The sequence below is a fragment of the Pediculus humanus genome, genomic scaffold (genome assembly GCF_000006295.1).
Source record: "Pediculus humanus corporis 1103172108315 genomic scaffold, whole genome shotgun sequence".
Classification (NCBI taxonomy): domain Eukaryota; kingdom Metazoa; phylum Arthropoda; class Insecta; order Psocodea; family Pediculidae; genus Pediculus; species Pediculus humanus.
This window is the reverse complement of record NW_002987884.1, coordinates 56,987-83,152: the sequence shown is the minus strand read 5'-3', so window position 1 is coordinate 83,152 and position 26,166 is coordinate 56,987. Positions and strand designations below refer to the sequence as shown.

Here is a 26,166-nt window from a genome sequence, read left to right as displayed (position 1 = left end):
TTTTGGTTTTTTAAAAATAATGATAATAATATCAAAATAAAATTAAGCTAACTAATATTCATTATAAAAAATTTATTTTTGTTCTCCCTAAACATAATTTTTTCTCGAATGATTGGATACTCGTAAATCCGTGGAATTAGAAAACAATAATAATAATAATAACATATATATATTGTGGTAAAATATGACGAAAGGTTAAAGGTTAAAGTCAAATGAATAGATTTAATTATTAATTTTTTAATTTATTAAATTTTCAGGTTGTTTTCTTGTTCGATGCATAAAAAAAAAAAAAAAAAAAAAAAAAAAAACATGGCGTTTAAATATGGCGACAAAAAATTACGTCAAATCAAGGACGGCGAGTTGTACAAAACAAATAAGACGAAATTAAAATTTATTAATTTAATAAATAAATAATTTTATTTAGAAAACAAGACAAGGTAAATAAGACAGAAACAAACGACTAATAATTAAATTAAATTGTTTTTTTTTTTTTAATTCATTTTCGACAGCGGCAAACTTGTTTGTAGCAACGTCCACCTTTGTAACCTTTTCTTAATGCAATACAATGAGCAGCACATGCAGAATGATTAAGGGATCCCCATTTTGTATCGAAACTCAATAGATCACAAGTTGCTCTCCTGAATCTTCCTCCATTCGTTTCTGTAAAAATAAATTAATTATGGAATGTTCTGGAAAATATAATAAAATTAAAAAAAAAATGCGCGTTTGTTTGTTATAATAGTCACATGTGTGGGTTTGTATGTTAAATTTTATTTGTTTTTCTATTTAAAAAAAAAAACATTTTGTTCATATTTATAAATAAAAACATATTTAATAAGTTTGTTTTTAAAACATAATAAGGAAAATTTGCTTTTTAAAAAAAATTAATTTTCATTATTTAGAAAAAATTGGAAAATAGGAAAAGAGGGAAAAGTTATTTATTTAAAAGAAAATTTTCTTTTATTATTATTATTATTAAAATTAGATATAATATCTTAAAACAAATAATAAAAAAAAGGGCATTAAGTGAAAATAATAAGGAAAAGTTATGTTTTTTATTATTAAATTTTTATCGTGTCAATAGTCGAGTTTAAAAAATAAAATCGTTTGAGGAAATTTTTTTCAAAAAAAAAAAGTTAAACAATATTTGTCACGGTTAATTTAAATAAGTTTTTTTTTTTTTTTTATATTTGAAAAAAAAAAAAATAGTGAAGGAAATTTAAATTATAATTTCATTTTCCAATAAGGAAAATTTGAAAAATAAATAAATTTAACCGTCATTTTTTTTTTTGAGTTTCGTAAATGAAACAACAAATCGACATTTTTTTTTTTTCTAAAATTACGTTGGTTGATAAATTTAAAGGTGAGATTAAAAAAAAAAAAACGAAAAGGTTTACTTACGAATTTCTTCTTTCACGTCGTCAAATAAATAATTAACATCGTCGCCGCCATTTTCAACAGAAACTTTTATTTGAAATTTTTGACCCGGGAATTGGTTCAACGTCGACGGTAAACCTGATGCCACGACGAAGCAACAACAACCCACGATCATAATAATAATCAAATTCAAACCGTTCATTTTTATTTTTTTTTAAATTATTTATTCGAAACGCACGTATTTAAACGCAGTTTTTATTAATATTAAAAAACTGATGATTTCAAATAAAATTTTCATTCTTATATAGTTAAATTTTAAAAAAGGGGATTCCATGTTGGAATTTCCGCGTTGATTTGCCCAGACAGGAAAAAACAAAACGACAACGCCGGAATTTCCCGCGCTATCTCACAATTTTAGCTTATTTTCATTTGTGTGCATTTGACATGTGAATAACACATAACGACCATGTAATTAAATTTTTTTTATTATCAAATCTAAGTGAATTTTATAATTAATTAATTTAAAAAATTTAATATTAATATGTTTTGTCGTGTCACGGTCAAGGAAAAAGCAAAAAAAAAAAGGAATTTATTAATAAAACAAACGTGATGAGGTAAGTCCCAAAAAGAATATAATGTAATTAAAAAAAACCAATATGGCGGAGTCGTTTCATTTCATGAATTCTTTTATATGTAATTAACGAATTAATAATTTCTTATATTTGGACATATTATTTTTTATTTATTAAATAGAAAAGGACGACTAGTAAATTTAATATATAAAAAACATTCATTCAGTTAATTGTGAGTTGTCAAACGTGTTGTGTGTGTAATTGAAATTATATTTATGAAAAAACCATATGAATGTGAAATTATTTTTATTATTATAAAATATATTTAAAGAGATATAGGTAGTCTTAGGTATATATATTTGTGTAAAATTAAAATTTTCAGGTTTTGTTTTGCTATTTATTTTATTTTTTTTGTCATGTAAATAATAATATGTTTGAATGATTTAGTTGCAAAAAAAAAATGTACATGGTTAACAAAAAAAAAAAATGTTTGATAAACTTTATCGTTTTTCCCTTTTAGTTTTTGCTGACATGAAACAGGAGATTTATCTTTAGCTGAAGGTTAAATTTTTTTAAAGAAATGTCATTCAAATGAAAAACTTTAATGGTGATCCCTTCTCCCTCCCAACACTATACATATAATAACATCATCATTTTATTTATTGCAATGTCATTGTTAATATTATATAATATAAATATATCTTTAAAAGTTATTAAGATTCATGCTTGATAAAAAAAAACAAATTAAAAATTTTTATTCAAAATGGAGTTTATTTTGTATGTTGAGTGTTTGAAGTTTTCTTAAAATTCAATTCCCATTTTTTCAATAACAATTTTTTTTTAAGAAATGAAACAGTTAAAATTATTAACAGTTTATTTTATCATCATTAAATTCTCTTGATATCAAGATTAACACTTTTGTTAATTTCTCCATTTTAATGTTTATTATGTAATTTTATCATAAAGTTAAAAATATCTATCATTTGTTGCTTGGTTCTATTGGCCTAAGTTCAATCAGATAAACATGATGAAAATAATTTTTTAAAACAATAATTCAAACAAAAGTTTTAATATTAAATAACTATTTCCATAAGTTGAATTAAATAATGAAAAGTTTATCCCATTATTTTTTAGTTTTGTGAAATTAAAAGTGTACTTTTAAGTTTGCAAACAAAAAAGTGACATTTTTGCATTAGAAAAGTTAAAATTTCTATTTATAAAAAAAACTCTGTGTGTTATTTTATTTAATAGTGATTAAATATTTAGTATTATTTATGTATATTTTTATAGATGGTTAATTTAAAACAATCATAATGATAATGATAAACATTGCAGTTTAAACATTTTATTTTCCAAATCAACTTCACACAATTTTATTTAAATTGTATTTATTAGGCATAGAAAATTTAATTTGATTTTTACTCAGTTATTTAAAGAGAAAATATTTATAAAAAAAAAAAGTAGTTTTAATTTTGTTACACTTTCTAAAAGTTGTTTTTATACTGATAATCACGTTAATCCACAAATATTTATTGAAATTATGAAAAAATTAGTAATTTTTTAACTGGTTTCAAATCATTATAATTTACATTATGACGGTTTATTTTTTTAATTTCATATTAAAATTGTTTTTTCCTTATTCGCAATATCAAAATTAATGCATGAGATCGTGATATAAAAAATTAAATTATTTATTTTTAATTATTTCTAACGCGATTTTATCGAAACGGTAGATTATTTTTTTTAATTTTTTTTAATTCAAACGGTTCTTTTAAAAAACTTGAAATTTTAAAAAGGATTCCGGAACGTGGAATTCGAATAACGGAAATTTTTTAGCGTGGAAGCATCCAACTAAAACCCGCCACTTTGATTTATTGGCAAGCGTAACAGTGCTAACGAATTTTTTTAATAGGAATTTGAAACTTTTTGTTAAAATTATTTATTTATTTGATTAGTTTTATTTGTTAACTACATTTGTTTTATTTTACGTTTGTGTTATAAAAAGAAAAAACAACATTTTACGGATTGGGAAAACAAATTTTTCTCGAATTAATCTTTAATAAACTGTCTAACGTTTGCTACCAGAGGTTACAGGTTGTATTTGTTTTAACATTTGGCGTTTTACATTTACTTATTGCTTTTCTTTATAATTCTTTCAATTTAATCTTTTATTTTAGTTTATTTACCTTCACTGCAATATCTTACACTTGAAAAATCTTCAAAATTAAATTTTTTTTTACAGAAGTTTACATAAACCTCTCAACTGACATTTGTAAAAGTCATTACTGCACTTGTTTTTTGTTAAATTTATAACTTGATTTGTTTTAGTGAATGAAAAGAAAACAAAATTTTTTTTATATGTACAATCAACATGACAAATCCTTCAAATTTAATAATATTAGTCATATTTACATTATTAGTTTATTTAAATTGTTTTTCGGTGTTGATATGTGAATCAAAATCGTTGGAAGGTACACTAAATGAAATTGAATGTTTTAGTCAAAATAAAGTTTATAATGTTGAAAAAGACAAATGTTATAAGTTATTAACACGAGGACCTTGCGAATCTGGTTATTGGTTTGTTTTGGAAAAGCCTAAATCTGGTATAAATAATCAAGATGTAAAAATATCTGGTATTTGTGCTAAGGTAAATTAATTATTTATGAATTTCAAATGGAAATATTAGAATTTAAAGGATAACTGAATAGAATTACATTTCATAAAGTTTAAAATGTCAAGATTAAAAGTACAAGCATGCTACTGATGAATTAAAAAAAAAAAAAAAAAGAGAGAAAAATGAAAGCTAATGAATAAACTTTGGAAATGTGACCAGAAAATAAACAAAATGATAAAGTTTTAGCTTAAAAAAAAAAAAAGAGGTTGCATTATTATTTGAACCTTAAATTAAAATTTTGAATTTCAATTTTAGGAACTATGTCCTGAAGGAGGTTATTATTGGAGTAAAACTAAAACATGCGTACAAGCCAAAGATAAAAAGAGATTATGTGGAAAATCATCAGATCAAGAATTATTAAATAATTTTTTTGGTGAGGGTGAATGCATGTGTTCCAGAGAACCCATAAGAGCACGTTTAAACAACGATGAAAATAGCAAATGTTATCAATTGTATACAAAAGGGCCTTGTCAAGAAAGACAAGTTATTGGTATTTATTTTGTTTGGAGTACGATTTAAGATTCGGATGAAGATTTATTAGATTTTTATTTTTATATTAGTATTATTTTTTAATAGGTTTTTTACCGGAAGAAATCGATAAAGCAAAATGCATTGAAGATAAATGTTTTGATCAAACGAATGAATTGAAAAAACAAGGAACGTTATCCAGATATGGAGTTTTAGCTCCTTGGATTAACGGTTCTTGTTATGAATTGGGTACTCAGGGTCCTTGTCCTGAAACTTTCAAATTCAAAGTTTGTATTTCCAACAATTTTGTTATTCTTCTACATAATATAAGAATTAAAAAGTATATATTCTCTTCAGGTTGACCGTACGACGTTACAACCAGCATGTATCGCACTAATAAATGCCATTTTCGACATTGAAAAACCTCAAGATTGTTATCAGGATGAAAATGGAGACTGTCAAAAGAGAATAAATAAATCTGAAAATGCTGACAAGTACAAAGAAGAACTTTTAAACGCTCTCAATGCAGCAAGAAAAAAAAGAACCGTGTCGCTGGAATAAATTTTTATCATTTGGAAAACTCTGGATAATTATCAGGTATTTATATTTTATCTCTTTTAACAAGGATATGCATAAAAAAATTAATTTATATGCAAATCTCAAGTCGTTTACGATGATTCAATCCCATTTATTCAAGAGTTTGAAAGGTTTTTAAAAAATAATCAAAATGCAAAAAAAATAAATGATGAAACTTATTTATTCAGAAAGAAAAATAATAATAATAATATTTATAAATTTTTTTCCATTTGCCATTTAAATGCGCATTATTCTTCTTCGGTTAAGTATGAGATTTTGTTATTGAAAACTAAAATAATTTGAAAGAAAAACAAAAGAAATTTGTTTAAAAATTTAACAAATTAACGTTTTTATTTTAGTAATTTAATTCTCTTACCTTTGGTTGTTAATCATGGTAGCGGTAGGTTCTTGAAGTAATTTTGAAAAGCATCTTGAACGGCTTGAAGAACTCGCGGATCGTCATATCTAAATGGTTGCAGTCGTTGCGGTTGAGCTTGAGATACAATAGCAAAAGTTGCAATGAAAGCAATCACGAAAAACACCCAGGAAAACATTTTTTTTAAAAAATTAATTTGATTTTTCACTTTGCTGTTGCTGTTGCTTGAGCTACTGCTGTAATTGATGTCGAACAATTCGAAACATTTTCCTTTTATACGAAAAAATTATCATAATTGGAAAAACAATTTTTTTATTTTTTTAATTGCTGTCGTGAAAACTTTATTATTATTATTATTATTTAATTACGGTTATTAAGTAGTAATTTGATGTGCACCTGTTTATATATTTTTCTAAGATATAATCATTCTTTAAATTTTATTATTATAACTCTATTATCGCAATAACGTGCGATTGATAAACGTTATCACAATAATAATAATAATAAGCAAAATGGATCCACCACCTTGGATATAGGAAAAATGGCAGACTTTTGGTCGAATATATGGGAAAAATCTTATCCATTAAATAAGAGTTCTACATGGATGAATAAAGAAAAAGAAGGACATGCCTGGATTGCTTCTTCAACAATGTCGGATATAAGAATGGCAGATTTGGAAATATGCCTAAAAAACACGGCCAATTAGAAAAGTCCCGGATTAGATAGGGTACAAAACTTTTGGATTAAGAATTTTACAAGTACCCCCATAAGTTCTTACTGGTATCCATAAATAAATTAATAATGGAACGGCAAGAAATGCCAGAATGGATAACCACGGGAAAAACGTATTTGCTGCCCAAAAAAATCAGAAGCTATGGAACCGAAAGATTTATGGGCATTTGAGAAAAAATAACATTTTTCCTCCTGAACAATATGGATGCAGAAAAGGGTCTTATGGCTGCAAAGAAGTTTTATTAATAAATAAATTGATTAAATGGACAGTGGAAAACAAAAGAGGAAGAATTTATGCATGGCATGGATTGACTATCAAAAGGCCTTTGATAGTGTGCCTCACGAATGGATTATTGAGGCATTGAAAATATATAAAGTAGACCCTAAAATTACAGCGTCCTGCGAGGAGAAGAGTATGAAAAATTGGTGCACCCAGCTGGAAGTGCAAAAATACTCTTCTAGAAAAATATTTATAAAAAGAGGAATTTTTCAGGGAGATTCATTGTCGCCACTTTTATTTTGCATGTCTTTAATTCCTCTGTCCAGGCAACTTAATATCAAAGATCAAGGATACGAATTGGTACCGGGAGACAGGAAAATCACCCATATGTTGTTCATGGATGACCTGAAGATATATGCGAAGAGCGAAGAAGAATTGAAGAAAATGTTAGGGACGATACAAACTTTTTCCTCTGACATCAACATGAAATTTGGGTTAGAGAAATGTGCCAGAGTTAATATTGTCAGAGGAAAGTTAAAACAAAAGGAAAATATAGAAGGCGCTGAATAAGAACTTATTAAAGAATTGGACCCCCTGGATCAACATACAAATATCTGGGGATTGAAGAAAATTTTGGGGTAGCCAACAAGGAAATCAAGCCGCGACTGAAGAAAGAATATTTTAAAAGATTGAGGCTTATATTACAGTCGGAACTGAATGGAAGAAATAAGAGGAAAGCCGTCGGCACATTAGCAGTTCCTGTAATAGAATATAGTTTTGGCCTCGTAGACAGGACAAAAGAAGAAATCACACGCCTGGACCGAGGAACAAGGAAAATATTAACTATGAATGGTGCGTTACATCCAAAAGCTGATGTGGATAGATTGTACGTCAGCTGGAAAGATGGAGGAAGAGGATTACGACAAATGGAAGCGGCATACCAGAATGCCATAATTGGAATGAGAAAATACATAGAATCCCATCAAGAGGACCCTATCTTAGCCCAAGTTATACATGCAGAAGAAAAAACTACAAAAAAAGGAGTTCTCAAAAGGGCAAAACAAATCGTCCAAGAAAATAAAGAAAACGAGATAATGGAAGAAGGGCAACTTGCAACTTATGATAGCAAAGCCCAATCTCAGAAGAAATTAAAAGGCAAATGGGAACAGAAAAAGTTGCATGGGCAATACCTAAAAAGAATAAATGCCGAAGATATTAATAAGAAGAGCACGCACAATTGGCTACGACGTGGAAAACTTAAAATTGAAATGGAAGCGTTTATTACAGCCGAACAATATCAGACATTGCGGACCCATAACTATGAGAAAGTAATTCTCAAAGTTCGCCAATCCCAATCGGAAACCATCGACCATTTAATTTCCGGTTGTCCGATATTTGCAAAACATGAATATCTGGAGAAGCACAATAAAATTTGTCAATATCTCCATTGGATATATGCCGAGAATATGGAATGGATGGAATACCCAAGAAGTGGTACAACCACATTCCAAACCCGGTTACGACAGTAGGCCCATGCACAGTTATATATGATCAACAAATCCACACTTACAGAACTGTGCCAGCTAACAAACCGGATATCATTCTGCGACATAATTCCAAAAAATGGTGTAAGCTGATTGAAGTATCCGTACCGGCAGAAAAAAACACCAGACAGCCAAATAAGCAGACAAAAAGCTGAAATATAGAAATTTGGAAATTGAAATAGCCAGGATGTGGGGAACGAAAACAGAAACGATTCCGGTCATCGTGGGAGCAGCACTGGGAGCCATGCCACCACATTCAATAAAAGGAAATTTAAAGAAGATTATGAAGAACCTGAAAGGGGAAACCATCCAGGAAATCGCACTATGTGGGACGGCCCACATTCTTCGAAAACAGCAGCATCACCGATATTGGAGCATTTATCCCTAAGGAATCCCCAGGTATAAACCTGGGATAAATGCTTAAAAACCCCGACAAATAAGAGCCTTGTCGTGTTTAAGAGTGACCATAATAATAATTAAGATTTACAATGTTTGCATTTAATTATTCGTAATAGATATTGTTCATAAATTGAAATTCTTTAATGGTATCCCAAATTTTTTTGCCATCTTTTTTAGTAAACATGAAAGGATTAAAGGATTCATTTGAAATTAAAATAACTTATTTACATATACTTACATAAATATATGTATATTAAATTTTTACTAGAACTCTGTTAATCTCTTTTTGAATTTACAAATTTTGGGTTAATTAATTAATAAATAAATAAATACTACTAATATATATCTATATAAAAATTGTGTGATGGTTGTAGTTTACACACAATTTCAAGTCTTTTTAATGTTTTATTATTATTATTATTACTACTACTATCGCGTCACCTTTGACTCTATTTTTTTACATCATCATCATCATCATCATCATCGTGAAAATTACAATAATAATAATAATAATAATAATGTTTATTATTAATATTAATAATAACAAAGCATTTTTTTTGTTCTCTACAGGTTTTAAAATTCATAATGATTTACTCTGACAATGATAATGAAAAAGAAGAAGAAGAAGAAAAATTAATAAATGAATGAAATAAATAAAGATAGAAGATGAGGAAATATCATTTTTCTTTTTAAGGCGAAGAAGAAAAAATTGTTTTTAACGTAACCGGAAGTCAGTCATATTTCACATAACCGGAAGTCATTTTTCACGTCATTTCCTCTTGTATAAAAATAAATTTTTTAAAATTTAAGGTACATTTATTATTATTATTATTATTATTATTATTTAATTAACGAAAAAAATTTTTTTTTTTTTTTCTTTAATGGTAGACAAAATAATAATAATCAAAAAAAAAAAAAAAAAAAAATTAATCAATTTTTTAATATTTCTTTTTTTCTCGTATTATTAAATGCAATGATAATTTTTTTGTTTTGTTTGTTTGTTTGTTTTGTGTGTTTGTTTGTTTGTTTGTTTATAATGCAGGGAACTCTTGGGTAAAACATTTTTAGTTAATTAATGTTACTATTTAAAAAAAAATAATATTACTTTTTTTTTTTCGTTTTTCGTTTTTCGTTTCTTTCTCTCTAAATGAAAAAAAGCGAATCTCAATAATGAATTCACATATTAAGTATAGCCTCTCTAACACAAGAAGATATTAACAAAAAAAAAAAAAAAAAAACAATAAAAAAGAAGAAATGGGGCTATAGAAATTGAAGACCGACTCCAAACTGAAAACCTTCAGCGGTAACATCGGCATCTTGTGCTTTAAGTGGTATTACGTAATTAAATTCTACTCTGGCTAATTGACCCAATCTTAAAGCTAAACCGCATCCGTATGACAATCTATATCCGTCGAGTATGTTTTTTACATCTTCCGTAACACCATTACCTACGAGACAAATCATTACATCACTTCCTGTTTTTTTTTTTTTTTAATCAAGGTTACCAACACACAAAAAAAAAATTACCAAATTCATATTCCTTGCATTGTCCCATATTTAAAAAAAAATGAACTCTAAAAAGATCGCCAAAACCTCCTTTTCCAGGTCTGAAAGGCAACGGAGTATATAAATGAAGGCCACCAGCTAACGCAACCTATCGAAAAAACAAGAAAAATTATTATTATTATTATTATTTTTTTATCCAATCGATGAGAAAATTATGTGTAAGAAAATTACATTCGATCCTGTTGCGTTGCCATCCGAACGAGGACCGACTCCTCTTGTTTCAAATCCACGTACGCTCATAGGGCCCCCCACGTAGAATTTATCAGGGAGGCCAACAGCTTCGCCGTCTCCCAACGGTTGTAAATACCCGGCTTGTAACGTTGCTTGAAGTACCTTTAAAAATAAGAAACAAATTAATGAAAAGTAAGCAAAAGAACCTAATTAGGCGGGGGTGGATGGGGCGGGAAACAAGCATTACGTAATAGTTTTTTAATGACCTTGAACTTTAAAATAAATTTAGGTCAATGACCTTTGGTTTAATTTCACAAAAAATTAAATTAACAAAAACTAATTATGAACAGAATATCTTCTAGGTACGAAAAATGTTTTCACTTTTTCCATTTTTCCTTTGATGAATGGAAGGTTAATTACAAATTATTTTACAGGATAAATACAATATTTATTTAAATCTTACCATGTCGGCAATTAACGGAAAATTGTACTGAGCAAAAAAATCATTTTTAAGGAATTTAATGTCGCCACCAAGACCGGCTAATTCAGTTGTAAACCTGTAAATAATGAATTATTGTTATATATATCTGATGACATCATAGGCACCATTATGATGCAACCGTATATCCAAAATTCAAGGTTTGACTTAAACATTTTTCTTATTTTATCTTATATGTACGTACCTAAAAAGTGTACCTGACGAAGGAAAAATTTGGGCATCTCTTTTATCAAATGTTAAAATATGTCGAAGGGCAGATTTAATTTTATGACCAGATTCTTGCCTTACATCGAATGCAGAACTTCTAGAACTAGTTCCCATTTCTCTCCAAGCACCCTCATACTGTATATTATGTCTTAACTGTAATATTTTTATGACTTTTTTAAAATTGCAATGCTAAGAGAGTCATACCTGTATGGTCAGTGTTTAATCAAAACCTACAGGACATATTGAGGAAAAACCTAAATCGAATAATACTCCTCTTTCTATAACTCTATATCCAGACCAAGGCCAATCGGATCCGTGTTGAAATATTGATGATGTAAACCTGAAACCGGAATTTTATTTAAAAAATCATAATTTTTAATTAATAATTAATTATGCGAAAAAAAAAACAACCAACATGGCGTCATATTTCGTTCTTAAAGGTTTTACAAATGATAAACTCAAATTGTTTGTACGCCTTGATCCATATGAATATTCTGCTTGTAATTTTTCCCCTCTTCCAAACATGTTTGGTGCTCTTAAACTAACCACAAGCGATCCCTCATTGTTTCCGACCATTGTATTAGCACCCCCAATCATTCGTTTTAATTCTTTTACAAAAAATGTAACCTAAACATCATAAAAACTTTATTTTATCCGTGTCAACATGATTGGATTCGTACATGACAAAAAAAAATGTATTCATCATCACCTCCAATCCATCCAATGTAGCTTCTGCACCTGTGCTTGTATCAATAAAAATCCCAATGTTTTGAAAACATCCCAATTTTTCTAATTTTCCACGAACTTTGTGCGCATTTATAATGACTTCTTGAAAATCTTTGGCTTTAAATAGATCTTGAACTGTTTCAACGACAACATCATCTTTAGTCCTTTGTAAACCTTCTATGTTTATTTTATCAACTCTAGCCTTCATAACAATAATAATAATAATAATAATAAATTTTTTTTTTTTTTCATGTTATGAAAGAGGTTTCAATTATGAAAAAAAGGACACTTACTCCGACTCCAGATAAATCAACTTTTTTTCCAGCTTCATGACCGCTACATGAATCGGTCGTAGTTTCAACCTATAATTATTATAATGAATTATTATAATTAAATTTATTCATTATATAAATAAAAATAATAATAATAATAATTTAAACGACTAAAAACTAATTTACTTTTTCCGGCGTTGGAAAAATTTAACGGTTTTGATAAACTGGAACCGGAGGGGGATAATTTTTAATAGGTAAAATAATATCATCATTAATAATAATATACATAAATATTATTTATTTTAATTAAAATATAACTAAAGATAAATAAAACTTACTCTAGGTTGTTTAGAACCACCTGAATCCTGTAAAAATGAAAATGTTTATTCAAAGATTGAAAATAATATAATAATAATAATAATAAATATACCGTGTGTGTGAAGAAAAGAAACAAGGAATAAATAAAAAAAAATAACGATGGCCGTTATTAAAAAAAAAATAATAATAATAAATAAATAAATAATTAAATGAAAATAATAATAATAATAATAATACTTTTGCGTGTACAGTTCCCATTGTCGGCGACTATATGGTTTTTCAAAAGCCTATGTTAATTTTAGACGTCAAATTTTGAAATAAAAAATCCATAAAGATTGTACATTAAGTACGACTTGGAAGCAGACGGAATTTGGAATCCATTGAATAATAAATATAATAACACCGAATCGTAATTTCCGGTAACGATTTTATTTTTTTTTTTAATTATTTATTTATTTAAAAGTAATTTTTATTTTTATTTTTTTTTTTTATAATTTAAATAACGCAAAATATTAACAAAAGTTTTTTTTTTGTTTTGTTTTGTTTTTAAACTTGTGAAAAAAAAATTAAATTTCAGCGCCAGGGAATATTTTTTTTTTTTTTTTTTTTTTTACTCTTTAAGTAAAATGGTTTCTCATTCTAATGCCACGTTTAAAACGTTGGAGTCGTGAAGAGAAGACATCATTTCAAATGGTTTTTTTTTTAAATTAATTTTTATCGTTAATTTTTATTTAAAAAAGATTTGATTCGCGATTTTAATTAGTTTTTATACTTGACAATAATAATTTATATCATAATGTCGAATTTAAATAAAATAAATTATTTAAAAAAATTTTTTTTCAAGTCGTAATGAAATGCACGTGATGGTGACCAAAATCTTGTTCACGAATTTTCACTTTTATAAAATTTAATAATTAAATTTTTTTTATAATATTACAATCGAAACGTTAAAATTTTTTATGAAATCAATTGTAAGAGTGATTCTAAATTTATTTTTTTTTTAAATTATGAATTCTTTTTAATTTCTTTTTTAAATTTCAGGGTAAGCCGGTAACGAGAATGAAAATTTTTACAAGAAAATGGATTCTTATTTTTATCGTCAATTAATGAATCAAATAAACGAAAGTTGTATTATTCCTCATAATTGTTTTCCGAAGCATAATCTCGTTGTTAAAGACGCGCACTCACATCCTCTTTTTGAAATAAACGAAAACGATTTAGACGTCGATGATGATATTGAACACATGGGTCAAGTTCCTTATTTTAAATCATTCGAATATCAAACTCAATTATGGCATCCATTATGTTGCGGTGGGGGAACGAAAAACAAATCATTAAATTTTGTCAGGAAAAAATTAAAATGGGAAAAAAAATTGGAAAGTTTAGAAATGCAAAACATAAAAGAAGGTAATTTTTATAATTTATTCAATTTGATGAATGAATCGAATAAATATTTGAAATCGTTTTTGCAGAACTTGTAAGCATTCGAAATTTATTAAACGGAGATGAAACGAAACTTTCAATAGATTTAATCAATTACATAAAACATTTTAAAAAAGATCCAGAACCTGAATTCAATGGAAATTATAATTGGCTTTACACAGGTGGAAATTTAGATGTGACTCAATCAAATTCCGGTGAAATTTATTTAATAAATGCCGGATATCTCGAATCGCAAAACACATTTTGTACGATTTTAATATAATCATTCATTCCATTCGGGGGGTTAAATTAGAAAAAATTCTAAATTTTTTCCTCTTTTCAGTTGTCAACAAGCTACAACCTGATTCCTTCGACATGAATTATCAATTGTGTCACACATTGAAAAAAAATTTATCAATATTACAAATATCGAGTCGATTTAAAAATGAATTTCTTTATATATTGGTAAGGCAAAAAAATTTATTGAATTTATTCAAAGTTGATTCAAAGTTAAATGAAATAACGAAAGTTTGGAGTAAAAAAAAACCATCATCGGAATCGAATGTATTTACATGTTGTTACATTTCAAACGATTCTCGTTCGATAATATTATCCGATTCTAAATGTTGCGTTAATATTTACGATATTGAAACGGATAAAAAAAAATGGAAGGCGACTAAAAAGTCATTCGTAAGCAAAACTCCCGTAATGGATAAATGGAATCAAGTTAACCTTTTGGAAAATTTGATTTACTTTTCAAATCGTAATTATTTTTACACGGCGGACATAAGAGTAAATTTTTTATTAAATTTCATTCCGTTTCGTTTTATAAAAAAAAAAAAGCAGAAGACAAAATTTTATTGATTTTATTAATTTCAGGAGCCTACGAATAAATTAATTATTGAATATTCACCATTGAATGTCGTTAACGATTGCGAGAATATCGTGTCGATGACCGACAGTAAATCGAATACTAATTATTATTATTATTTGTCAACAAATCATAATTTAATACAAATTGATTTGAGAAAAGGAAAATCCGTTCAAATGTGGACTCACATGACTAAATATCCACCTCAATTTATTAATACGGTTCGAACGTAATGGTCGCCATTTTAAAAAAGATAATAATTTTATCATTATTGAATCATTTTATTAAGTTTTTCTTTCTTTTGTTTTTTTTTTTCAGGTACGATAATAACGATTTAATTATTTTACAATCGTTGAACGTGAACGAAATCATAGGGATAACGAATAAAATGAATGGGAAAAATTTGGAACTATTTTCCGAGTCTTTACCCCGGGCTTTGACGGGACCTGAAAAATCATTGAAAATGGCCAAATTAAATGGTTTATGCCTGAATCCGTTATTCGATACGAGATTTAATTTTTGGGTGACGGGTGGAAAATGTTTTAAGGTACGAGATCCCAAAGAAATAATAATAATAATAATAATGACCATTAAATAAAAAAAAGGATTTTTTTTTTTTTTTTTTTTTAGAACGTCAAAGATGATGAAATTTATTTACTCGTTTCCAATGGTGGCGGTGACGTTTTTTCGTCGAAAATATCAAAAACGGAAACGGAAAATGAAAAAATGATAAATCCGGGAAAATTTTTTTTGAAAAAAATGAAAAATTTCGAAATCGAAATGGAAAAACTTTGGAACGGTCAATCGAACGTGCGTAAATTAAAAACAATCGATTTAAATTATTTGTTAAACGGTAAATATTTATTGATTGTTTTATTATTATTATTATTATTTTTTGGAAAATGAAAAAGGAAAAAATTTTCTATTTTCAGATTTAACGTCGGATAACGTCGTAATTGGAAAAATAAAAAATAAAAAAAAAATAAAGAGGGATGCGTCGTGGCCGAAATGTGAAATGTTCGATGAGAAATGTTTGATACGTCACAAGGATTATTTAGCGGATAAAATTTTAAACGTTTGGGGATTGAATTGGGATGATCCCGACGATGGTTTATCCGATTCTGAAAGTTTTTCCGATAAAAAAGTTAAAGATTGGCTGGATAAAATGTACGTAATTAAAATTTGTTTAATTTGATGTAAATGTCGATTTATCAAGTTAACAGTTTTCATTTTTGCTTTTAGGAACGTGTAGACTTTTTTCCCCAATCGAATCCCCCTTTTTGTCTCGTGTGAGAACGTGAAAGAGAGGAAATGAAACGATGGTAAATCATACTATTTACGTTAAAAACATTATTATTATTTTCATTTCCGAGAATTTGTGTATATCCGTCGATTCCAGGATTTTTGTTTTCGAAATTTTCCCAAATGTTTGTGGAAATCTTTCTTCGGTGTTTTCGATTAGAGGGACTCGACGAATAAGAATCCAATGTTTGTGTTTGCAAGAATTTTATATTAAAAAAATTTTTTTAAACTCGTTTTGAATCGATCTCGAAATTTCAAATCGAACGATTAAACAAGTAAGTTTAAAAAAATCGATCGATCGATACTAAACGATAATCGATAGATCGATCGATCGATTGTATAATTTTTTTCTTTCTTTATTACTTTCTCAGGGGTGAAGGAGAGAGAGAGAGAGAGAGAGAGAGAAACGACAACAAACTAAATTTTATTAATTATTTATTTTAATTAAATATTACAAATTATCATTATTATTATTATTATCATTATTTTTTTAATTCAAGGTAGGAAAACATCATCGTAGGGTATTTTGTTGAACAATCTCGTTGCGATTTCTTTGAAAGCCGTACCAAGAGCTTGAGTTATGGCCGGATTTATTTCCGCGAAAATTTCCTTCCAATTTTCGTTCAAGAATTGATTCAAGTTGTCACCTGTTTAACGTTAATAATCGATGAATCGATAAATCGAATCGAATTTGAAAATTCAGTCATTCAATCAACACTCACCGACTTCTTTGTTTTCGCTCAAAAGATTTTCAAAATTCATATGAAGTCGACTCGTTTCGAGTTTGAGTTCCAATGATTTGAGATCCATGTAAACTTTACCATCTTTGGTGAGGGGCGAACCTTTCAATATGAGAGCAGCCTTGACGTCGTCTGTAATTAAAAGAAAAAAGGATTCGTTCGCATTCGAGAAAAGAAAAGTCAATCGTTTCAATGCGAATAAGAAAAAAAAGAAAAAAAAAAAACTCACCCAATGTCAAATGACATTTTCCATTGCCGACAAGTGGGAGAAATAATATGTTACCTTTCATTTCGTAATCGGATTCGATTTTGACCGGATCTTTTAAATATCCGCGGATTTCGAGATGGTAATTATTTAAATCGCTCCTGTTGTTTGTTTATCGGCAGACATTTTAAAAAAAAAAAATGAAAATTTATTTTTCAGCGTGAAAATCGGGGGGGGGGAGGAGGGAAATCGTGAAAAAACTTACACGACGTTCGTTATGACGGCACTTCTTATTCCAGCCAATGAGAAATCTTTAAATTTCAAATTGATGGAAACGGGCCTGTTATTCGAACCCTCGCCGATTTCCAATGAAACGATTTTCAATGGATCCAATGTAAATATTCCAAATTTCGGAAGTCCTGGAAAGAAATCAAATTTATTATTCCCGTAGGAGAATCGATGGTTTCGAACGAATCAATTCGTACCTGGTTGTAAAATTGGTATGCTCGTTTGTATGGCGTTCATCAAACACTCGTTGATTTTCGGATCGGATCTTTTACATCTTGGTAATTCGGGAGCTGTAAAAACAAAGCAAAAGCGAAAACGACATTTTCTTTTTTTAATTTTCACAATTTTTCCCCTAAAAAGGAAAAAAAAAAAATAAAAAAATAAACAATTAAAACTTACGTAATTTTCTAGGCGATGCAGCAAAAACAAAACCGAGACAATAAAAAACTAAAAAAATGGTTTTCAACATTTTCGATGGAGAAGAAAAAAAACACTTTCAGGTACGACGACGTTTGCACAAAAGAAAAACCTTAATTACGTTTATATATATACCACCGACCGTCTCTCTCTCTCTCTCTCACTCTTTTCGTGAACGTATCCCGATTTACTTTATCGATATATTATTATTATTATTCGCTCGTACCTTATTTATATACTTTTCCATTTAATTTAATTTTCTTAATCGTTCTTTTCCGTTTGCGTTCGCGAGCGCAAAAAAAAAACTCGTTTTGTGACGAATTAAAAATGTCTTTGTTTTTTTTTTTAATTTTTAAAATTTAAAAGTTTTTTTTTATTGGCGGGAAAAAGAGAGAGAGAGAGGGAGAGGGAGAGAGAGATAGAAAAAGAGTTTTCATTCTGGGAAACTCGTCTCAACTAATTAACCTTTTATAACTTCATTTATTTATTTATTTATTTATTACTTTTTAATTATTAATTGGGTTAGGCAAAGAAAACATTATTTTGTTGTTGTTATTGTTGTTATTGCCTGGATTAAATTTGTAATTATTGTTAAGAGTACTATAACAACAACAAACAACAAACAACATGTTTTTTTTATTGCATTTTAATTTATATGATTGGTTGTCGGCATTCGTTTTTTTTTAAGGTCTTTTTTTTTATGTATAAGGTGTCAATTAAGGTATTAATTTTAATTGTAATTGCAATTTTAATGCACTTAAATAATTATCCATTAATTTTTTTTGTATCCTCATAAAAATGTTAATTAATAATAATAATAATAATAATAATAATAATAATAATAATAATACGGTGAGGAAGTTGAAAATGTATTTATTTATTATTATTATTATTATTTATTATTATTATTATTATTATTATTATTATTATTATTATTATTATTATTATTAATCTCAATGACGACGCCATATTTAATAATATTTTACTTTTACTTTCTTTTTTCAGGTGGAGGTGCACATGTTGTTGATGGATACTTTGTTGTTGTTGTTATTGTCAGAACCTTGTTTTTTAATAGGTTTCGATACCATTTTTATGTACAAAATGGCGGCGAACGAAGGGACGGACGGTGATGATGATGATGATGATAACACGAATATTTAATAATTTTTCCAAACGCCTTCCGATGGATTCTGTTTTTTTTCCCCCACCCCCCTTTCTACATCTTATTCGGTCATGTTGGTTGTTACGCCCGGATTTGTCCTGATGTTTGCTGTCGTCTCCAATGAGTACGTATCCATTGTTTGTGGTTGTTATTATTATTATTATTATTATAAACTTTTTTTTTTTTTTCAGCATTCAGCTTTGGATTCGATTCGTCGTGATTGGTTAAAATGATTTCACAACGATGTGGATGAACGTGGGAAAAGAAAAATAAAATTCAAAAGGATTCCTTCTTCAAATATTATTATTATTATTATTATTATTTGATTATTACGAGTAAGATTTTTTTTTTACGTTAATTATTTTCATTTAAAAATTTGTCGAGTGAGGGTACGAGAAGTGGGGGGGGGGGGAATTTCGAGAAAATTTTTTTTTGCGATTTCCTTAAAGGTAGCCTTGATTGGACCTTAGTTATTTACAAAAACTCCCCTTTTTTTCTTCTAAATATTAATAATAATAATGTTTTGTTTTTCAGGAACGCGCGACAGAACATTTTACGAAAAACAACAATTTTTTTAGTATGAGGACGACGACGACGACGACGACGGTGGAAATGGCGGAACGTCGACAGCGTTTTTCCTGATTGGGTAAGTTTTCAAACAAAATATTTATTTGTGTTCGGTGTGTTGGCGTCACTGGGAATCCGGTAAAACGATCGCGATGAAATTGAAAAACCGACGGAAAACGATTTTTTGACGATAGGACTTACTTTAATAAACGAAATAATTTTATTTATACGTAAAAAAAAAAGAGAGAGAGAGAGATAGAAAATACGGGGACAGGAAATAATTAATATACATAATATAATAATTTTTATGATGGAAGTCAAAGTGCAGATAAATATATATAGATGTGTGTGTAGGAAAAAATTTTCCGCCGACAAACGAAATCGTCACGCAAACGATAGAGAGAGCGAGAGAGATAAAAGAGAATAAGAAGGATGAGAGAAACAGAGATAGAGAGATAAAAAGACGATTTCCTCGTCACTCCCATAACCTCATTCGCTTTTCGTATTTCTCCTCTGCCCCCGCTCCCCGCCCGCCTTCCCTCCACTTAATAATCCCTAATTATTATCCTCATTTTCCTCAATTTAAATTTATTCCCCGCGGGATTTGTTTATCTATCCCAATTTTTTTTTTGTTTGCCCCTATAATATTTTTAATTGTCGATCAGAGTGCAAACGGACAGAAAAGAGATAGAGATAGAGAGTGAGAGAGAAAGAGAGCATTCTTCTTTAGGAAAACTAATAATAATAATAATAATAACCTATTTAAATTTTTTGTTAACGGATAAGATTGTTCGATCGGGTTAGGAGAATTCCGTTTATAACGTGTGACGTCACACGGAAAAGTCACGCAAACGAGAAATGGTTCGAGCGAGCGAGCGAGATAGAGATAGATAGATAGATAGAGAGAGAGAGAGAGAGGTCGGATATTTCTTGTTTTTTTTTTTTTTTTTTTTGTTTGTTTTTTTTCCCCAAGGAAACCCTCATGGAATACTCGTCTGCGGGGATAAAATTGTTTTTTTTTTTTTTTTTTATTTTAAACCTTGAACGATTCAAGTATAATAATAATAATAATAATCATTATTATTATTCGTGTAAAAAAAAAAAAAAAATGACGTGAGAAATGTTCTCAATGTTAAATAATAATAATAATAATGAACATGAAAATTAAACGGTCACGAATGCTCTTTTTTTTTTTTTTTTGCTTGGATAGGAAATTATCGAAAATGGTCTGCTCCCCCCCCCTTTCCCTCCCCCTCCCTCCCTCCCTATCTCTCTCTCTCTCTCTCTCTATCTTTCATCTTTTTCTTTCATCTCCAAAAAATTAGGAAATCGGGAAAAAGAAAAGGAATCAAAAAAAAAGTCCTTAGATCGAAAAAACGATTTTTTTTTTTTTTCATACGAGTTTATTATTAATTATTTTTTCTAAAAGAGAAAGAGAGAGAGAGAGATAAAAAAAGGATTCACCTTTTCATTATGAGTATTTTCTCTCTCTCTCTCTCTCTTGATTAAAATTTAAGATTTTTACAACTTATTGGAACGCATGATAAAATTTGTCCATCCGGAGAACATGAACACATTTCGCAACCTTTTTTAAATATCGATCCGGGTATGCAAATTTCCTCCCCTGAAATCATACAAAAAAAAATTATTTTTCTCATGTTGGCAATACTTTTTATTATTATTATTATTATTCGATTTTTTTTTGGTAATTTTTAATTCATTTACTCACTGATTCGCGGTTCTGATAACGTCATCGATAACGTGTCGAATAATAATAATAATGATAATAATAATAATGACAACGACAGCGTCGATATTGACATTTTTTTTTTCATATTTCGAAAATTAATAATAATAATAATAATAATAATATTAGGTTTGAAAATTTCGAATCTTGTTGCGTGCGTGCGTGCGTGCGTTTTTGCTCTTGATTGATACAAACAGACAGACAAACAAACAAACAAACGTATTCTCTCGCGTGCGAAATAAATAAATAATAATAATAATAATAATTTTGATTAAACTATTGTCGACATTTTAAAAATCGTTTCTTTTCTTCTTTTTTTTTTGCGACAAAAAAAAAAAAATTTTTTTTTCGATTTTCTTCTTTTTCTCCCCTCTCCGATAACCTCGTGTGACACTCGGGATTACTCCCCCTCCCTCCCTCTCTCTTCCTCTCTCTCTCTCGTTTCGTAATATTATGTAATTTATATATTCATTAATAACAAAATATTTTATTTAAATTTTTAACCCTTTTCTCTCTCTCTCTCTCTCAGCGACAACAATAATAATAATAATGATGATGATGTTGTTTCTAAAGTAAATTTTAAAAAAGCGTTTTTCGTCGGTTGTTGTTGTTGTTTTGCCACCCTACCGTTCGATGAATAATTTTTTCATTTTTATTCCACGACGTTTGAATTGAATTTTCTTCCTTCTTCCCCTCCTCTCCCCTTCCCTCGCTTTTCATTTCAGGTCTTTTGCTCGTTCCCTCAGGAATAAATGTTTCGAATGTTGGTTTGTAATTCTTTCCCATGGCTTCCCGAGGCTTTGAATCGGTTTCGTTTCAAATTTCGTTTCAATTTCATCCTTTTCCGCCCCCTCCCCCCTCCTAATGAATGCTCGAATTAATTCTGGAATTTTCCCTCAGGATGATTGATATCCGCGGTTTAGTGCTAGGGAACCCTCAATTCATCCAAAGGGTGGTACTTGTCTTTCTAGGGTAACGATTCGTACCTGGTTGTTGTCCGCGTTATTCTGTTCTCGTTTCCCCTTTCATTTTTTTCTTGCGTTCTTCTAATAGTGATTGTGTCATTTCCCCTCACCCCCCCCCACCATCAGTGGCATATGAATGAGTTTTCCTCATTCCAAAGTTTGGACTTTTTAACATTCTCTCGCGTTTTTTATAATCGACATTTTTTGTAAATCAACGAATTTAATAATGATAATAATAATAATAATATATCGGGTCAATAAAAACCGATAACGTTTCCAATAATAAACGATAATACTCATTTTTTTTTAACAATAATAATAATAATAATAATAAAACATCATCAGTTACATGTAAATAAAGTTAATGTCGGTGACGTAACGAACCAAAATGGAAAATTGACAGTAGCAAGGGGGACCATACAGACGACGACGACGACAAACAGCAGCAGCAGCAGTTGCTGCTGCTGCTGTAAATCACGTAAACCAATTTTCTAACTTTTCATTTAATTTTCCAACTTGTTTTCCGTCGTTGGTGGTATCGCAAAATTCAGTTTGTCTTTTAACCTTTAGGGCTCCATCATCATCATCATTATTATTATTAATAGGTATTTTTCCGACGGATAACTTAGGGTTATAATGGCAGCAAACAATAAATACCCTCATTAACCTTAACCTAAAAAAAAAAATTGATTCTAATGACACTACTTTTTTAATTTTGACATGTTTTTCTCCCTCCCTCTCTCTCTCTCTCTCTTTTTCGCATTAACGGTCGCGGTGTCCGTGACGTCATCGATATCTTACGAACATTGAAAAAAATTGAAAAGCGCGCGATTATTATTATTATTATTATTTTAATTATTATTAATTGGAAATGTAATATTTGTTATATCATTATTATTATTATTATTATTATTATTATTATTATTATTATTATAACAAATGTTGTTGTTATTGTAAATTGACTTTAACAAGGCTTAGGCTTAAGCTTACTCTTTTCTTTCGTCGTTTCAGGTACGGGGGGAGGGGAGGACGGGGGGCTTATTAATTAAGACAAACGAACGAACAAACAAACGAAAACAGTTACGGACATGTTTATTTATCCTTTTAGAGAAAATTTCCGACCAAACGAAACGAAACACACCCCACCCCACCGTCCACCCCCCGCCTCCGATTTATAGAATTTAAAAAAAAAAAAAAACCGTTAATCGATTTTGACGAGTGTGACGTAATTCCGGTTATTCAAACAAATGATTAATCTTAACGGTTCACGTTAATTAATTTAAAATTATCATCGTTTTCTGTTTCATTCATTCATGTATTTTTTTTTTTAAAAAATCGATTAATCGAAATTTCGCGACAACATTCGATTTTTTAAAATTTATCGTAATCGTCGTCGTCGTTGTCATTCGAGAATCGTTTCATTGTTGTTTGTTTGTTTGTTTTTTGTCGTTTGCCTCCCGGTTTTATCATTTTTTTTTTTTTTTTGCCGTTCGATAGCCTATTTTGATATTTTATTATCATATTTCTATTTATTATTCGTATATGACGATTTTTACGTACGTTAATCGTAATCGATATATCGATCTATCGATCAATCGGTCGGTTCGTTGGTCGGCCAACGATCGATCGTTCTATCTGGGTATATAACGGGAAGCTCCCACAGAGAATGACAAGAGTCTGTTGAAATCCTTTGCAGTGTTCACACGTACAATAATAATAATAATAATTTAAAGTTTTTCAGTATTTAAATTTACACGCACGCACGCACGCACACACACCGACAGTAAGTTTTATTAAAATAATAATAATAATAATTTTAAATTTTTTTATATTTTTCATTATTTATTTATTTATTTTTTTATTTTTTTTTTTTAGGAAACAAGATGAAGTTCCAAATGATTTTAATGGCCGCTTTAAGCTGCTTTTTAATTATGGAGATCCAAGCAAAACCGAGTAAGAAAAAAAATTTTTTTTTTTTTTTGTTTTCTTTTATTATTATTATTGTTAACCGAATAACGTTTCTACGATCTCATGTTTTAAAGGTAACGTCTGCGAACCCGGTTCAACGTTTAAAATGGAATGTAATTCGTGTAAATGCACCGACGATGGAACCGACATGGTTTGCACGAAAAAACTCTGCGTTCCGGAAAATGGAGGAGAACACAAAGAAGGAGAACACAAGGAACAACCGCAGGGTGATCAACCCAAAGAAGAAACTCAATCCGTGACCGACGACGAACACAAAGACAAGCCACAGAGCGATCAAGCCGCAGAAGAAACTCACGCGGAAACCGAAGAACACAAAGAACAAACCGAAGATGGAAAACCGAAAGAAGGAGGAGATGACGCTGCAAAGACTGAAACTCACGAAGATGAAAAAAAAGAAGAAACCGAAGAGAAACCCCACACCGAAACCGAAACCAAAACTGAAGAAAAAACCAAGGAGGCAGAGCACACAGAAGAGCACGTACAAAACGACGAAGCCAAAGCAGAAGACGTAGAAGACAAAAAGGAAGAAACGGAAGAAAAGAAGGAAGAAGCAGAAGAAAAGAAAGAAGAAAAAGCCGAAGACAAAGGTAAAAGAGACAACCCTTTCGTTCCGTACTCCTCTCACCCTCTCCTCTTCCCTGTCTCCTTGTCCTCTTTCCTCTTCCTTGCCTCCTTGTCCTCTTCCCTCTTCCTTGCCTCCTTCTCCTCTTCCCTCTTCCCTGCCTCCTTGTCCTCTTCTCTCTTCCTTGCCTCCTTGTCCTCTTCCCTCTTCTCTCTTCCTTGCCTCCTACTCCTCTTCCGTCTTCCCTCTTCCTTGCCTCCTACTCCTCTTCCGTCTTCCCTCTTCCTTGCCTCCTACTCCTCTTCCGTCTTCCCTCTTCCTTGCCTCCTACTCCTCTTCCGTCTTCCCTCTTCCCTGTCTCCTTGTCCTCTTCCGTCTTCCCTCTTCCCTGTCTCCTTGTCCTCTTCCGTCTTCTCTCTTCTCTTCTTTCTCCCCCTAACTCTCTGCTCTCTCTCTCTCTCTCTCCCCCCTAACTCTCTGCTCTCTCTCTCTCTCTCTCCCCCCTAACTCTCTGCTCTCTCTCTCTCTCTCTCCCCCCTAACTCTCTGCTCTCTCTCTCTCTCCCCCCTAACTCTCTGCTCTCTCTCTCTCTCCCCCCCTAACTCTCTGCTCTCTCTCTCTCTCTCTCTCCCCCCCCCTAACTCTCTGCTCTCTCTCTCTCCCTCCCCCGTCGAAAAGTAAGGGTCTCAATTAAACTTTTTTAAATTTCCCTTTTTAGATGAAGATTCGTGCACACCGGGAGAAACATTTAAAAAACTTTGCAACGATTGCACGTGCCCACCAACAGGACATAAATCGGCAGCCACGTGCACGCTTTTGACATGCGGTGAAGAAGCTCATTAAACGTTTACGACTTTCATTTAATTATATTTATGTTAATTATTATTACTATTATTATTATTATTATTAATGTTAATATAATTTTTTTTATACGCTTTTAAATATATATATATTAATAAAAAAAATTATATGTAAATCGTAAAAATTAATTTAATTTAATTTATTTTTTTTTTTTTTTCCTACCCGACGAAAACCCCCCAAAAAATTATTTTAAAATGAAACGTGACGTCATTGTACTGTACACGTGTTGGATTCGTGTCTTTTAAACGTTATTTTTATTTCCCTACTACTAAACTATTTAAATAATAATAATAATAATAATAATAATAATAATAATCCATAATTACAGACCGACGGATGAATAAAAAAAAAAAAAAAAAAAAACTACAACC

The 26,166-nt window shown here is 29.6% G+C and overlaps 8 protein-coding genes across 8 annotated transcripts; 3 read left to right on the top strand and 5 right to left on the bottom strand.

Moving 5' to 3' along the window:
• Positions 1–422: 422 nt before the first annotated feature.
• On the bottom strand, positions 423–1,625 carry Phum_PHUM595870 (Defensin-2 precursor, putative). The gene is made up of 2 exons (XM_002432574.1): positions 1,402–1,625; positions 423–660 (listed from the first exon to the last, which is right to left on the bottom strand). The coding sequence occupies exons 1-2, from the start codon at positions 1,577–1,579 to the stop codon at positions 497–499; spliced, it is 342 nt and encodes a 113-aa protein (XP_002432619.1). The 5' UTR covers positions 1,580–1,625; the 3' UTR covers positions 423–496.
• A 2,695-nt stretch (positions 1,626–4,320) lies between these two features.
• Phum_PHUM595860 (uncharacterized protein) lies at positions 4,321–5,652 on the top strand (the record flags this gene model as incomplete). Its single annotated transcript, XM_002432573.1, has 4 exons — positions 4,321–4,596; positions 4,879–5,131; positions 5,215–5,378; positions 5,449–5,652. The coding sequence occupies 4 exons, from the start codon at positions 4,321–4,323 to the stop codon at positions 5,650–5,652; spliced, it is 897 nt and encodes a 298-aa protein (XP_002432618.1).
• A 179-nt stretch (positions 5,653–5,831) lies between these two features.
• Positions 5,832–6,269, bottom strand: Phum_PHUM595850 (uncharacterized protein). Its single transcript, XM_002432572.1, has 2 exons — positions 6,044–6,269; positions 5,832–5,956 (listed from the first exon to the last, which is right to left on the bottom strand). The coding sequence occupies exon 1, from the start codon at positions 6,219–6,221 to the stop codon at positions 6,057–6,059; it is 165 nt and encodes a 54-aa protein (XP_002432617.1). The 5' UTR covers positions 6,222–6,269; the 3' UTR covers positions 5,832–5,956; positions 6,044–6,056.
• A 3,929-nt stretch (positions 6,270–10,198) lies between these two features.
• On the bottom strand, positions 10,199–12,438 carry Phum_PHUM595840 (sorting and assembly machinery sam50 protein, putative; the record flags this gene model as incomplete). Its single annotated transcript, XM_002432571.1, has 9 exons — positions 10,199–10,386; positions 10,466–10,592; positions 10,676–10,837; positions 11,139–11,232; positions 11,359–11,551; positions 11,636–11,721; positions 11,797–12,008; positions 12,091–12,304; positions 12,401–12,438. The coding sequence occupies 9 exons, from the start codon at positions 12,436–12,438 to the stop codon at positions 10,199–10,201; spliced, it is 1,314 nt and encodes a 437-aa protein (XP_002432616.1).
• A 1,338-nt stretch (positions 12,439–13,776) lies between these two features.
• Positions 13,777–16,185, top strand: Phum_PHUM595830 (uncharacterized protein; the record flags this gene model as incomplete). Its single annotated transcript, XM_002432570.1, has 7 exons — positions 13,777–14,104; positions 14,170–14,385; positions 14,463–14,911; positions 14,999–15,219; positions 15,309–15,537; positions 15,621–15,843; positions 15,923–16,185. 7 exons carry the CDS (start codon positions 13,777–13,779, stop codon positions 16,183–16,185), a joined length of 1,929 nt encoding a protein of 642 aa, XP_002432615.1.
• A 602-nt stretch (positions 16,186–16,787) lies between these two features.
• Positions 16,788–17,762, bottom strand: Phum_PHUM595820 (protein takeout precursor, putative; the record flags this gene model as incomplete). The annotated part of the gene is made up of 5 exons (XM_002432569.1): positions 16,788–16,939; positions 17,015–17,164; positions 17,262–17,398; positions 17,503–17,656; positions 17,723–17,762. The coding sequence occupies 5 exons, from the start codon at positions 17,760–17,762 to the stop codon at positions 16,788–16,790; spliced, it is 633 nt and encodes a 210-aa protein (XP_002432614.1).
• A 3,414-nt stretch (positions 17,763–21,176) lies between these two features.
• On the bottom strand, positions 21,177–21,494 carry Phum_PHUM595810 (uncharacterized protein; the record flags this gene model as incomplete). Its single annotated transcript, XM_002432568.1, has 2 exons — positions 21,177–21,295; positions 21,401–21,494. The coding sequence occupies 2 exons, from the start codon at positions 21,492–21,494 to the stop codon at positions 21,177–21,179; spliced, it is 213 nt and encodes a 70-aa protein (XP_002432613.1).
• Positions 21,495–24,457: 2,963 nt separating this feature from the next.
• On the top strand, positions 24,458–25,777 carry Phum_PHUM595800 (major latex allergen Hev b, putative; the record flags this gene model as incomplete). Its single annotated transcript, XM_002432567.1, has 2 exons — positions 24,458–24,959; positions 25,653–25,777. 2 exons carry the CDS (start codon positions 24,458–24,460, stop codon positions 25,775–25,777), a joined length of 627 nt encoding a protein of 208 aa, XP_002432612.1.
• Between the last annotated feature and the right edge of the window lie 389 nt (positions 25,778–26,166).

Excerpts from the sequence above, each read along its gene's own strand:
- Phum_PHUM595870 (XM_002432574.1), bottom strand. The coding sequence starts at position 1,579 with ATGAACGGTTTGAATTTGATTATTATTATGATCGTGGGTTGTTGTTGC. Across the intron at positions 661-1,401 it reads CGACGTGAAAGAAGAAATTC|AAACGAATGGAGGAAGATTC; the intron begins GTAAGTAAACCT and ends TTATTTTTACAG.
- Phum_PHUM595850 (XM_002432572.1), bottom strand. The coding sequence starts at position 6,221 with ATGTTTTCCTGGGTGTTTTTCGTGATTGCTTTCATTGCAACTTTTGCT.